Source organism: Apium graveolens, chromosome 9 (assembly GCF_009905375.1).
Source record: "Apium graveolens cultivar Ventura chromosome 9, ASM990537v1, whole genome shotgun sequence".
Classification (NCBI taxonomy): domain Eukaryota; kingdom Viridiplantae; phylum Streptophyta; class Magnoliopsida; order Apiales; family Apiaceae; genus Apium; species Apium graveolens.
In genome coordinates, this window is record NC_133655.1 from 53,156,262 (window position 1) to 53,172,148 (window position 15,887).

At 36.0% G+C, this 15,887-nt stretch overlaps 1 protein-coding gene across 1 annotated transcript; it reads left to right on the top strand.

Annotated features, from left to right (window-relative positions):
• The first annotated feature begins 12,999 nt into the window (after window positions 1–12,999).
• LOC141685259 (uncharacterized) lies at window positions 13,000–13,706 on the top strand. Its single transcript, XM_074490372.1, has 2 exons — window positions 13,000–13,233; window positions 13,341–13,706. Exons 1-2 carry the CDS (start codon window positions 13,000–13,002, stop codon window positions 13,704–13,706), a joined length of 600 nt encoding a protein of 199 aa, XP_074346473.1.
• The last annotated feature ends 2,181 nt before the right edge of the window (window positions 13,707–15,887 follow it).

Here is a 15,887-nt window from a genome sequence, read left to right on the forward strand (position 1 = left end):
CATAATTTTTAAACCATTTTTGAAAGGCAACTCATAGTAATTTTTGAAGCACCCTGGAATTAAATAATGAATTTACAAATAAATGTAATCATAAAATCATTTAAAGATAAATAGTTAATGAAATATTGATTTCTAGATTTTATAAAATCCCAAACATATTTATTGAAATTATAAAGTGATAAAAATAATTTTAGAGATAATCCAATATTTATGAAAATAAATCTACAATAAAATCACTTTTAAAAGTGAAAAAAAAACAATACGGCTCAATAATTAATTATACAAATAATCCTTGTACACTAATAATCGCACATAAATAATAATAAGATAACACACAGTTGACAGAACCAATACACATATTTTATTTATTTAATTATTCAAAAATTATACTTTAAATAATACAAAAATATACGAGTCGTTATATCCTTCCCCCCTTAAAAGATTTTGTCCTCGGAATCTGATTTAACGAAACAAATGAGGATATCTATCAAGCATGTATGACTCTAACTCCCAAGTAAACTCTTCTACTCGAGGGTTTCTCCAAAGCACCTTTACTATGGGGATTGACTTATTTCTAAGGACTCGCTCTTTATGATCTAAAATCTGGATTGGCTGTTCCACATAGGACAAATCTGGATGAAGCTCGATTGGTTCATACTCTATAACTTGATTCGAATCAGGAATATATGGCTTCAACATGGATACGTGGAACACATTATGAATATGCTGCAATTACGGTGGAAACAGTTTCTCGTAAGCGACTTTTCCTATTTTCTTCAAAACTTCAAAGGGTCCTATGTACCTTGGGCTGAGCTTAACATTCTGACCAAATCGAACCAATCCTTTCCAAGGTAACACTTTCACTAATACCAGTGATCCTACTTCATAGTTCATATCCTTTCGATGTAAACCAGCATTCTTTCTCTGTCTTTCCTGGGCTGCTTCTAACCTTTTTCGAATCAATACTACTACATCCTTGGTCTGCTGAACTAGCTCAGGTCCTAGCACTTTCGTTTCTCCCACTTCATCCCAATATAATGGTGATCTACATTTACATCCATACTAGGCTTCATAAGGTGGAATTCCAATACTAGCATGATAACTATTGTTGTACGATAATTCAATTGAAGGTAAGTGGTCATCCTAGTTTCCCTTGAAATCCAAAGCACAAACTCTTAATATATCTTCTATGTTCTGGATTGTTCTCTCACTCTGACCGTCCATTTGGGGATTATAGGCGGTACTCATATTTAGTTTGGTTCCTAGACATTTTTGAAAGTTAGTCAAAAACCTTGAATTGAATCTTGGGTCTCGATCTGATACAATGGAAACAGGGACTCCATGCGTGGTCACAATTTCATCCAAATATAACATAACTAGCTTTTCCAAAGAATATCCTTCGTTGATTGGGAGGAAATATGCTGACTTTGTTAATATATCGATAATTACCCAAATAGCATCATTATTGGCTCTCGTCTTCGGCAATCCCATTACGAAATCCATTCAATCTCTTTCCATTTCCATTGGGGAATCTCTAAGGGTTGTAACAGTCCACTCGGACTTTAGTGTTCTGCTTTTACAGTCTGGCACACGTGACATTTACTAACCCAATTTTCAATTTCCTTCTTCATTCCTGGCCACCGGAAGTTCTTCTTTAAATCGTGATACATTTTAGTGCTCCCAGGGTGAATAGAAAATCGAGAGTTGTGTGCTTCGTGTAAAACTTTATTTTTTAGTTCTGTCACATTGGGGATCCAAATTATGGAAGAAAAACTAAACATAGCTTGGTTATCTTTTTGGGTATAAAGTTCTTCTCCGGTCAGATTATCCAATTCTTGCTCCATAACTCCCTCTTGACACTTTTTAATCTTATCCATCAATACTGATTGAAACATAATCTCATATAATTGCTCCTTATCTTCCCTTATTATTTGAACTCCGATCTCCATCTTTTACAGGTCTCGTGCTAACTCTTCTGCAATCTGAACCATATTCAGCCTCTCTTTCCTGCTCAAGGCATCAGCCACCACATTGGCCTTACTTGGGTGATAGTTAATGGAACAATCGTAGTCTTTGATTAACTCCAACCATCTTCTTTGTCTCATGTTCAGGTCCTTCCGAGTGAAAATATATTTCAAGCTCTTATGATCCGTGTAAATGTCACATTTTTCTCCATACAGATAATGTCTCCACAGTTTCAATGCAAAAACTATAGCCGCCAACTCGAGATCATGGACTGGATACTTCTGCTCATGAGGCCTTAGTTATCTGGAGGCATATGCGATGACTTTATCGTGTTGCATTAGTACACAACCTAAACCTTTCAAAGAAGTGTCGCTATATATCTTAAAGTTTCTCGTCTCATCTGGAAATGCTAGTACTGGAGCCGATATCAGCCTCTTCTTCAGTTCCTGGAAGCTTTCTTCACACTTCTCCGTCCAATTAAATTTCTCGTTCTTCTCGGTTAGCCTAGTTAACAGAGTTGAGATCTTAGAGAAATCCTTTATAAATCTTCGATAATATCCTGCTAGCCCCAGAAAACTTCTTACTTCTGTCGGATTCTTTGGTTGTTCCCATTTGGATACGGCTTCAATCTTCACAGGGTCTACCTTGATACCTCCCTTTCTTACCACATATCCAAGGAACTGTACTTCTATCAATAAAAACTCACACTTGGAAAACTTCACGTACAGTTTTCTTTCAACCTTTTGAGGGTAATCCTTAGGTGTGTTACATGTTCTTCTTGAGTCTTTGAATAGATGAGGATGTCATCAATAAAAATAATAACAAACTTATCCAAGTACTCCTTATACACTCGGTTCATTAAATCCATAAAAGTCGCTGGTGCATTGGTCAACCCGAATGGCATCACTAAGAACTCATAATGGCCATACCTTGTTCAGAATGTAGTTTTAGGTATATCTTCAGGCTTGATCTTCAGTTGGTGGTAGCCAGATCTCAGGTCGATCTTTGAAAAACAACATAATCCTTTAAGTTGGTCAAATAAATAGTGAATCCTCGATAAGGGATACTTATTCTTGATTTTCAACTTGTTTAGTTCCCTATAATCAATGTATAGCCTTATACTTCCATCTTTCTTCTTCACAAACAACACTGGAGCACCCCACAGAGAAACACTTGGTCGGATGACTCCTTTTTCTAGCAGTTCTTGAAGTTGCTTGGCCAATTCTTTCATTTCTACTGGAGCCATTCAATATGGAGCTTTAGAAACTGGCTCTGCCCCTGGTATTAAATCAATGGAGAACTCTATTTCTCGATTAGGTGGTAATCCTGGAAATTCTTCTGGAAAGATGTCGGGATATTCTTTTACTATTGGAATCTCATCTAGAGTAGGTGTCTCTTTCTTGGTGTCCACCACATGAGCCAAATACTTCCCGCATCCTTGCCTTAACAATTTTTTTGCCTGTAATACTGAGAGAAACTTCTTGTCCTGCTTCTCTCCTTGATAACTTATCCTTACATTATCCTAGTTGTATACATAACAATTATCTTCTTCTTCCAGTCAATACTTGCCTTATATAGAGACAACCAATCCACACCTAGAATAATATCGAATTCTCCTAACTCAAAAGGTATTCCGGTCGGAGGGACAAGAATGGCCTGAAATCTCTATTGAGCACTTAGGGCAAAATTGGCTTATAGGTACCTTATCTTGATTGGCCACTTCTATGGTCAAAGGTTCATCTAAGTCTTCCAACATTATTTGCATTTTATTCACACAGTTCAGGGATATGAAAGATTTAGACGCTCCCGAATTAAATAAAATGTTAACAGGCACTGAATTAAGAGAAAGCGTACCTACAACTACATCGAAATCCTGAGCCGTAGATTTCTTGGTCATTTTGAAACATCTGGCTCTATCTGTACTTGTTGCTGGTCCTTGATATGCACTTCCTCCTATACTGCCCTGGGTATATGATTTGCAATTCCTAGTACTGTGCCCCACTTTACCGCAGCTGAAACAGGTGACTCCTTGGTTCTCAGACTTGCACTCCGGAGAATAATGACCCTTCTGGCCACACTTGAAACAGTTGACATTCTCTCTGCACTAACCACTATGCTTCTTTGCACATGTCTTACAATTGATCACTGGATTATTGGACTTCGTCAGAGTTGAACTGAATGACGTGGTATTGGGCCTAGCTTGTGGGAAATTATACCTCCTGAATTTCCTATCTTTATTCCTTCCAACTGTCGCTGAAACTTCTGACTTGCTTCTCCTTGTTCTGACTTGTCAGGCCCACTCTCGAACTTCCTCTTCATTTCACCTCTTTCCTTAGTATCTAACCTCTGGTCGCTTTCTATCATTAAGGCAGCCTGAACTACCGAAGAATATTTCTTGAGTTGAAGAGCTACAACTCCACTCCTAATATCTGGCTATAATCCTTATTGAAGCCGCTTCGCTCTCTAGGCTTCTGAGCTTACATAATCTCGTACCATTCGAGCCAATTCTGTGAACTTAGCTTCATACTCTATGACACTTCTATCTCCTTGCTTCAATTCTAAAAATTCCATCTCCATCTGATTCTGGAGATAATTCGGAAAATATTTTTCCAAGGAAATTTCTGTGAATTGGGTCCATAAAATAGGACTTTCTCCTTCCAAGGCTCGCGTAGACTCCCATCAATAGTTCGAATCATTCTTCAAAAAGTAACTAGCATAGTCTGTCTTTAAATCATCACTGACCTTGGTGAGAGCAAAAGCCTTCTCCATTTCCTTCAACCAGATCCTGGAAGCAACAGGATCTACTTCACTTTTGAACTCTGGGGGTTTTACAACCTGGAAAGATTTAAAACTAACAGCTTGATTGTTCCCCTCAACTGGTGCTGCTATTGGAATTGCAGCTGTTGCTGTTGGATTTGCTGTTGTTGTATGAGCTACTATTGTTGTTTTTGCTGAAACTGTTGCTGCTGGAATTGCTGCTGTTGTTGGGCCAACTGAGTAGTCTGCTGACGCAACAGATCTATCAGTTCACTCATGGAGGGATCCCCAACAGATCCGTTATTGGGTTGAGGATTCTTCTTAGGTGGCATTCTCCTGAAATATAGCAGTCATATATAAGAAAAAAGGAAGGCTCCAAATAGTTTATACATATGTATCAGGAGAGTGCTGCCACAAAGAAAATATCATCATCCTCAATTAATTGGATCCATCCTGAGTGAATGGCTAAATTATAGAAATACCAACAACAGAAGCAAAAATAATAGTAACAACAGTAATAACAACGCACAAGTATAAAAACTGAACAACATAGTAAAGTAGCTACTATATAACAACCATACAGAAAATCCAACTAGTACAACTGATATCCAACTACTAACTCATCTGAATACACAACAAAATTGGATGATATAACAACCTCCATCTACTACATGCTACAACAGCATAATGTACATATAAAAAAACTATAGAACTCCTGAAGTAAACATATCTGAGCTTTGTCTACTACTTCTGCAACTCCTCTCTAACAACTGGCACTGTGACGGCCTCAACAGGAGGTCAGGAGTTCACGTCACCAAACATAACAAACCACAAAACATAAACTACAAGATTGTTATTATTATATTATCACGACTCCGAAACCAAGATCCGATCCAGGTTCAAGTATGATTTAAGCTACTCACTATTACAAACCATTTATTTAAAGTGAGACACACTGAACTTATTCAGCAACTCATCAAACCGCACATGGTCTGATACAAACTACCTCAGAGGAGCCATGTCCAGAAGGGGTAAGACTCTGTTCTGCCAAGGTCTGGTAAGTTTTCTAGGTATCTGCGATATGTAAATAACAGGTTGCAAGGGTGAGCATATAATCGCTCAGCAGTACCAACATATGAATATCAAGATAAAAAAAGTAATGTAAACAGTTATAGGAACAGAACTATAAATCAATATGAAATCAGTAACCCGTAAATCATTTCGAACAACAGTAAATGAACATCGATAAAAGAAACTGGATATCACTGACTAGCATGCTCTTTATAAAACAAACATAGTAGTATGCTGTGTAGATACCAAAGTCCAATTTTAGCATGCTACTCACATTTGTTATTCAACTGTATAAATCACTTATTCCCTTACGAGAATCACAAAGCTAAATCAGATACGTAATGGATATGCGAAGACAGCTGATCAGGCTATCAACACCAGACGGCTCCAACTGCCATCCTATAAACCTGTTCCCGAACTCAGAGACTAGCTAGGTCTCTAACCTGCTGGACTAATCGGTTATGTAATACGCGCAACCGAGTTAGCCTCTTACACCACCTCAATAGGCCATTATAGCCCCTATGTATCCAATATCTAATCATTTTATCCAGTTTTCAAATCATTTGTACCAATCCCAGTTTGAAATCGTTCATTTAGTAGCACACGTAAAAACTGGTTCACAAATCATTTTCATTGGAGATAGGTACCTTTCGAAGTTACTTTTCCCCAAAACAGATTTAAAATAATGAGTTATAACTACAGGGGATACGTAACTTAAAACGTTTTTGTTCCTGTACGAGAATAAAACAACAGTTTATCCATATGTACTGAACCATAAAAGAATGGTTAGGGGTACTTGTCTTGCAATGCTTTTACAAAAATCCTAGGTAGCTTTTACGCTGACTTCGGTCCTTGTGAGACTCGACTGGGATCTACAGGAACAGAATACCTTAATTAGTTACACCGACATGCTTAATATCCTCAATCCTAAATAACCCAATCCGATAACCCGACTCGTATAATGTATAAATACATACACATAATCATGTAATCAATATTCACGATAGGGGTAAAACGTTTGATGCCGTATAATACTCGTTTCGTATTTAAAAATAAATTTTTAGAGAAATTTCAACAACGACTCCTCTATTTATAAGCCTGCCCGTCGAAACATAATCGACGTCGATTCCCAAAAAATCACAATTTCACAATTTATGTCACAATACAATTTTTATAATTAAATAACTATTTACGTACGAAACTAATTATATGAACTACTTTATTTATTTTATAAATTTAGGACTTAGATAATAATCATCACTGTCCACCATTGACTCACTGAAGTTCATCGTCGACGGTGACATAATTTTGCGGGTATCCAATGCAAAACTTCACCGATTATTTTAAAATCATTTCCGCACATATAATTAATATCATGAATATTTATTCAAAATAAATTCCTGCAGAAAATTATCAAAAATTAATATAATATTCCAAGTTTCAATCTGCAAGAACAGAACAGGGGCAAAACACAGGAATCACACAGACCAACACTCGCAGCAACCACGACATCACAAACAGCACAAACACAACACACACATGCACACACATGCGTACACACACACATACACCCGACCACTTAGTCAGAAATTCAGACGGCGGAGACCATAAAAACAGGTAGCAACAAACAGGGCAACACCGCACAGATACATACACATATACGAGTGTATATATATATACATAATTAACATGAACAATCGAAGCTAATAAGCGGAGTTAAACAACCTGAACTCACCGAAAAATAGAAGAGAACGGACGAACTGAGGACAGGGAAGGAAGAGTGGAAGAGAGGTGAAAGAAAGTGAGAGAAATCGAAAGAGATTCGAGATAGAGAAGCAAGAGATTTCGAGAGAGACATAGCCGAGATGAGAGAGAGTACAAAATTTGATTTGGGAAATAACTGAGCTGCTTACACGTATCAATTAAACAAGATACATGTCAATTTCTTTTATAAGATTTTGAGACGTGTCCCTGTAATATCCGAAAGCCTGAACTTGACTCATTTTTTGCATTTTATCGAACTAAGTTGTTGTTGAAAATTAGCCGAAAAATTAAAAATAAAATACCAAAATTTTTGGAATGTTCGAAAGTTAATAAAATAAAAGTTTCTTAATTAAATACGAATTATTCAAACGCGCGCTATATCCGGATTTATCAAATTAATGAATAAACGTGCGGCTGAAATTAATCCCAACAATTTCCAAAATATTTTTAAAATTATCAGAATATTATAAACTTCATAAAATATGAGTTTCGTAATTTTTGAAGTATCCTGGAATTAAATACTGAATTTACAAATAAATGCAATCATAAAATCATATTAAGTTAAATAATTGATGAAATATTGATTTTTAAATTTTATAAAATCCCAAAAATAATTAATGAAATTATAAAATCGTAAAAACAATTTTAGAGAAAATCCAAATATTTATGAAAATAAATTTGTCATAAAATCACTTTTAAAAGTGAAAGCAAATCAATACAGCTCAATAATTTATTACGCAAATAAAACCCTGTACACCAATAAATCGCACATAAATAATAATAAACAACACCAAGCTGTCAAAAGCAATACATATATTCATATAATTAATCATTTAACAATTACACTTTTAAATAGTACAAAAATATACGAGTCGTTATAGTCACTCCACTGCCATCAATCGTGCTCAACTTAAACACCAACCAGTTAACCAAATTATGGTACTAGATAGCCCTAAACTCAGAGCTAATGAAATGATCAATGGATATCGCTCGCTCGACAATAGTCTGGGTTAAGGTCCTCACTCTGGCCTGAATATCGGGTGAGGGGACAGGAATACCCTGGAAGGGTCCAACTGACACTCGGTCAAGATGTGCTTCCAACTCTGGGCTCTGCTCTCTGATCAAAGATCTGTTCACCGCCTGATGAACATGATACAGAATGGGAGATAAAGTATATGTGGGAGCAGAGGGAGGGACTGGGGGTCTAGGGAAGGAAAAGTTAAGTCTACATCCCAGGGAAAATCTCTAACAGCTGACACTGACCTCCGCACCCAACAACGACGGGCACTAGGTCCAGGTAAATCTCTTGAGACAAACTGAGGCACTGGTGGGGGAGGTAAATGAGTCTCCTCAGCAACAACATCTAATGTCCTCTTTGAGTCTAAGCTGGCAGAATCAGATCTGTTCTCTCGGGATGGAGAACTGGATATCACTATGGGCCACTGTCCACAATATAAATATACAGGAAAGACACGACAAGGTTAGGGCAGTTCTATCAAAACATCAATAGATGCCAGGGTAACGCCTTCGGAACCCTCGACTGACTCTTAGGTTTTCTCTTGTAAATGAGTTGCTGACTCACACCTTAGGACACAGTTTCTATACCTTTTTGACTCGATTCCTAACCTAAATCAGGGATTTGAACCTGTAGCTCTATTACCAACTGTGACAGCCCTAACCCCGGGGTCAGGGGCTGACGTCACTAAATATAACAAACCACAAATATAAACTACAAGATTATTATAATTACACTAACATGACCCCAAACCAAGATCCATTCCAGGTTCAAGTATGAATTAAGCTACTCACTATTACACAACCATTATTAAAAGTCTGACACACTAACTTATTCAGCAACTCATTAGACTACACATGATCTAATACAAACTACCTCAGAGGAGCCGGGACCGGAAGGGGCTGAGACTCTGTTCTGACCGGGTCTGATAGGTCTTCTAGGCATCTGCAATATATATAACAGGTTGCAAGGGTGAGCATATAATCGCTAAGTAGTACCATCATATGAATATCAGAGTAAAAACAATTATGTAAATAGTTAAAGGAACATAACTATAAAGCATTAACCTATAAATCATTTCAAATATCTGCCAAGATAAAACAACATTAAAACTGGATATCACTGACTAGCATGCTCTTAATAAAACAACGTAATTATGTGCTGTGTAAACACCAGAGTCCAATTTTAGCATGATATTCACATTTATATTTCAACTCTATAAATCAATGTTTTCATTACGGGAATCATAAAACCAAATCAGATACGTAGTGCATATGTGAAGACAGCTGATCAGGCTATCAATACCAGACGGCTCCATCTGCCATCCCATAAACCTGTTCTGGAACTCAGAGACTAGCTAGGTCTCTGACCTGCTGGACTAATCGGTTATGTAGTGCGCACAACCAAGTTAGCCGCTTACGCAACCTCAATAGGCCACTTTGGCCCCTATGTATCCAATATCTGATCGTTTTTATCCAGTTTTCAAATCACTTGTACCTATCTCATTTTAAAATAGTTCATTTAACAGCACATGTAAAATTGGTTCACAAATCATTTTTATTCGGGATAGGTACCTTTTCGAAGTTACTTTTCCCCAAAACAGGTTTTAAACAAATAATTATAATTACAGGGGATACGTAACTTAAAATTTTTCTGTTCCTGTTCGAAAATAAAGCAATAGTTTATTCATATATACTGAACCATAAAAGAATGGTCTGGGGTACTTGCCTTGCGACGATTTCCCGGGATTCCTAAGGTAGTTGCGCTCAACTGACTTTAATCCTCGCGAACTTTTACTGAGATCTACAGTAACAGGATACCCTAATTAGTTACTCCGACATGCTTGATATCCTCGAACCTAACTAAGCCAATCCGATAACCCAACTCGTATAAATACACATATTCATGTAATGACTTTTTATATAACAAAACATTTAATATAATATCATACGCTTCCCATAATTAAAAATAATTTTCGGAAACTTTAGACAACGACTCCTCTATTTATTGGACTACCCGTCGAAACATAATCGACATCCAGTTCCCAACAATCACAATTTAACAATCCACATCTCAATATACAACTTTTAAACTAAATAATTATTTACGTTCCGAAAAATAATTTTACGAATCATTTTATTCATTTTATAAATTTAGGACTCAGAATTAATCATCACCGTCCACCGTCGACTATCTGAGGCTCATCATCGATGGCAACAAAATTTTTTGGTGCCCGATATTATTCGGGTTTCCAAATAAACTTCGTCGATGAGTAAATTTTTCCCGCACGAATTATTAAATTCATATCACGAAATCACTTAAATAAAAATTTCTGCAGAATATAAAAAATTACAAATTAGTAATCGAACAACAGGAACAAAGCACATCAGAAGCAACAGCCAAAACACGCACAAGCACAAACACATGGCACACACTATACGCGCCACCAGGCCAACACACAAACACACACACACACATACACTTGCACACACGCACACAAAATCACACACAAATACACACATATACATAGACACATGTATATGCATGTATCAATAACACAAAAACTAAATCAGCCAAGCCAGAAAAATCGAGCGGCGGCTCAGCGGAAACGTGCCGGAAAAACAAAAATGGTGGCAAACGGAAACAACAGGGAAGAAAAGGAAAAAGGAACATGAAAAGAGGGAAAAGAGAAGCAGAGAGAGAGAGATTTGTGAAAGAGGAATAGAGAGAGAGATTGAGATCGAAGTCGAAGAAGAAATGGATGGGGTTGTTATATTTTTTTTCTCTTTGAATCCAATGCGCTAAATGTATCATTTGGAATAGATATGTGTCAATTTCTTTTTATAAGAAGTTGACATGTGTCTTTGTTATCCCCGAGAGCCCGGTTTCTATCTCGCACAACACATTTTATCAAACAATCTACAGTTAAAATTGATCGTGAAAATTACCAAATAATTACTAAAATTCTCGGAATAATGAAATATGGATAAAATAAAATTTTCATAATTTTTAAGCTATTTTTGAAACGCAACTCATATGCAATTTAATGATTAAACGAATGAACGCGCAGGTGAATTTGTTTGAAAAAATTCCCAAAATAATTCTAAAATTCTCGAAATATTCCAAACTTAATAAAATATGAGTTTCGTAATTTTTGAAGCATCCTGGAGTTAAATACTAAATTTACAAATAATCATAATCATAAAATCATTTAAAGATAAATAATTAATTTTCTAGATTTTATAAAATCCCAAAGATATTTATTGAAATTATAAAATCATAAAAATAATTTTAGAGATAATCCAAATATTTACGAAAATAAATCTGCAATGAAATCACTTTTAAAAGTGAAAACAAAACAATATGGCTCAATTATTAATTATACAAATAATCCATGTACACCAATAATCGCACATAAATAATAATAAGACAACACATGGTTGACAGAACCAATACGCATATTTTATTTATTTAATTTTTCAACAATTACACTTTATAATACAAAAATATACAAGTCGTTATATGTTTTCCATAAGAACAATAACATCAGCCCCCTTATCAATAGCGCTGCAACAAGGAACCAGTGATGAATTCTTCAAGATGTCTCTGGCCAAGCGGCCACCAGGAAATATGCCATAGCTCCAAAGTAGGGCAGGAAAATATATCCAAGTAGAGGAAAGCATGAAAAAATATTGGTAACTAACGAGCCCGTTGGTGGCAAGAAGAGGAAAACAGATCAAGAGTATGATGTGAAGGACAAGTACCCGTACCCAAGGGTTAACAATGAAAATGACTTAACCCCCAAAGAACGGAGGCCCTGGACCAAAGTTCACCGAGTATGCTAGGCTGAAAGCTCCTAGAAGCCAGATCTTGATGGAAATTCAGAAAGATATGAATGTTCATTGGCCCAAAACCCTGAAGGCCGATCCTGCCAAACTAGATAAAAGCAAATATATAGATTCCATAGAGATCTTGGTCATGACACCGATGAGTGTTGACAACTAAAAGATGAAATTAAATTCCTTATTCAAAAAGGGAGATTGAGTAAGTATAATTGAGATGCGGTGAGAGGATAAAGGAATAATAATGGAAGAAGGAATTTTGATGACCGTAGGGGGGATCAAGATGATCAGGGGAGAAATCCGCAACCCTGAAGACCAGTGATTAAAACAATCTTTGGAGGACCGACTACAGCTGGATCTTCTAAAAACTCAAGGAAAGCTTATGCTAGAGAAGTCATGCACATTGTTGGATAAGTTCTGAAAAGGGCCAAGACAGGAGTAGCAATGACATTCAATGATTTCGACTTGAAAGGGGTCAAGTTTCCCCATGATGATCCCTTAGTCATAACACCCAACCCGGTAAATAGAGTCCTTGTAGACAATGGAGCATCGGTAGACAGCTTACACTATTATACCTTTATAAGAATGGGATACAATGATTCTCAATTAACCCCAACTGATATACCAATATATGGTTTTGCTGGAGTTGAATATCACATTGAAGGCACAACCAAACTACCTCTAACAATGGGGCAAGAACCTAGGCAAGCCACACAGATGTTGAATTTTGTGGTGGTTAAGGCTGGATCAACATATGATGCAATCATGAAAAGGACATTTATATATGCCTTCAAGGAAGTCCTCTCATCCTACCACTCTGTAATCTAGTTTCCAACCAGAGACGGGATTAGAGAAGAAAGAGGATACCAGAAGATGGCCAGTAGCTGTTATGTAGCCTTGCTGAGGGCAGATGGAGCCGGGGGCAGGTCTTGCCCATCGAAGATCTGGATATCCATGAGAATGATGAGAAGCGAGGAAAATTGGCTGAAGATTTGATCTCGATCCCTTTGGCTCCCGAGGATCCCGAGAAAGTAACTTTCGTGGGAGCATCGTTGGAAGATCCCCTTAGAGGAAAGTTAATAAGGTTCTTGCAAGAAAATAATGATGTGTTTGCATGGTTGACAACGGATATGCCCGGTGTACACCCGGAGTTGATCACCCACAAGTTGAATGTGGATCTGAATCGAAAGACTGTAAAGAAAAAGAAAAGGAGTTTTTCCCTTGAAAGGCAGGAAGCTATCAAACAAGAAGTTGAGAAGCTCTTAGAAGCCGGTTTCATTGAAAATATATAATTTCTAGAATAGTTAGCAAATACTATTATGGTAAAGAAGGCTAATGGAAAATGGAGAATGTGTGTTAATTTTACTAATCTGAATGATGCATGCCCGAAGGATTGTTTCCCTCTCCCAAGGATAGACACTCTGATAGACGCTACCGCGGGGCATGAGATGCTGAGTTTTATGGATGGATTTAGTGTATATAACCAGATCAAGATGCATAAAAATGACATCCCCAAGGTATCATTTATCACTGACTTTGGTATTTTGTTACCTCGTTATGGAATTTGGTATCAAGAATGCAGGAGCCACATATCAAAGATTGGTAATCAAGATTTTTAAGGACCTTATTGGGGAGACCATGGAGGTTTATATAGACGACGTGTTAGTCAAGAGGCTCGAGAAGATATATAATGACCCAGACTTTTCAAAATTTGTTTATTATTATAAAAGTAATTTCCCTAAAAATAAAGGAATACAATTTAATATTTTATTCTAGTTTAAATAGTTTTGAAAAAAATTATATTTCAATTTCGGGTTATTGTGTTGTCGATCTGTAAATTTCTTTCTAAACTAAATTTCATATATTATCTCTAAAAATACATATTTATTGGTTATGCGCGTATAATTGTTATGTGATAAAGTGGTACGTGTGGTGGTGATCGTGAGAAATTATGAATATTATATGTGGATTTTATGTAATGTTATATGTGAATAATTTTGCGTAATTGCGGATTATATGTGCCAAAATTATGAATTTTGATTATTAATATTCTCAGAATGAGTCAGATATTATTTAGATATTTTTTATATGATTTATTTATTAATTATTTGTGATTATTCGAAAACCTGCAACTTCAACGGTGTAGGAAATCTACAAACCGAAACATTTCCAAAAAATGATTTTTAGCCTAATTTGAATATTTGGAGCACTTTTCGTGTTTTGACCTTTTCGATCTGGAGTACGGTTTTATCTGAAAAGATTATGGGTCAGTTTTACGGGTATTAAAATATTATTTTATCGTCTTGATATACGTGTGTTAGGAATATTTTGTGTACTTGATGATAACTTGAACAAAACACTTAATATTTTATTTAAGTGATTTTGTAGCTTTCAACGGATGATCAATCCAACATCCGTTGAAAGAGTAGCTTATGTAATAATAAATTTAGTAGCACATTCTTGCATATTATAATGCTTTAGTGAACTAGATGTTTCAGAATATTTAAGTCATGTTGACTACTAGCTTGATATGCAATATAGGTTGGTTAATTGTAAATATTAGATGCCTTATAATCATGTATAAATGAAATGGAGTTAACTGCCAAGAAATCAGTCTCAATGGATGATTCTGAAAGTTTCAATGGATGATCAGCTAAAGCTTCAAAAGATGATTTACATAGTCTCAATGGATGATTCACCAAAGTTTCAACGGATGATCAACCACAGTTTCAACGGATGATTAAATGAAGCTTCAACGGATGTTCAAATTCAAAAAGAGCAGTTGATAGTGACTTGACAGTCACATGCATTGATTGTATGCAAAGGGAATGTGGCAGCCTATCTGCAGCGTTTAGAGAACAAAGAAGCATTTCCATTTCCATGCTAAACTGAAGATATTCAAAGATGCTGGATAGAGAAATGAAAAAGCATGAAATTAGACTAGAAACATTTTGTCTTATTAGTTTGTCTTTTTATCATGTAACTTGGTGATATATAAATGAAGATTAGCATGTAGAACTTTAAGAATTCAATTAAACAAGCAAAAACCAGAGAAATAGATAAGGCAAAATCTGTAAAGAATTTCTATGTTCTTGTAGTTCAACTTGTAAGCAGCTGTGTACAAGATTGTAACACTGAGTTCTCTACTTAATATATATCTCTGGTGGAAAAGTTCAATCCACCAGAAAGTTTTTAAATACTTGTATTTGATTACTTTGTGTATTGATTTCTATACTACTTTTATTCCGCACCATTACTAAATCAAATATAGTTATATATTTATAGCGGAACTGTTCTTAAAATTAAAAAGAAGCCAGAATTACATTCAACCCCCCCTTCTGTAACTCTTGTTTGGATTGTTTGGGAATAACAATTGGTATCAAAGCAAGCTCTTGAAGAACAAAGAGTTTAAAGATCACAACAACTAACAAGATGAGTAGAAAAGATGTTTGAGTAAAGATTCCATTTCTGGA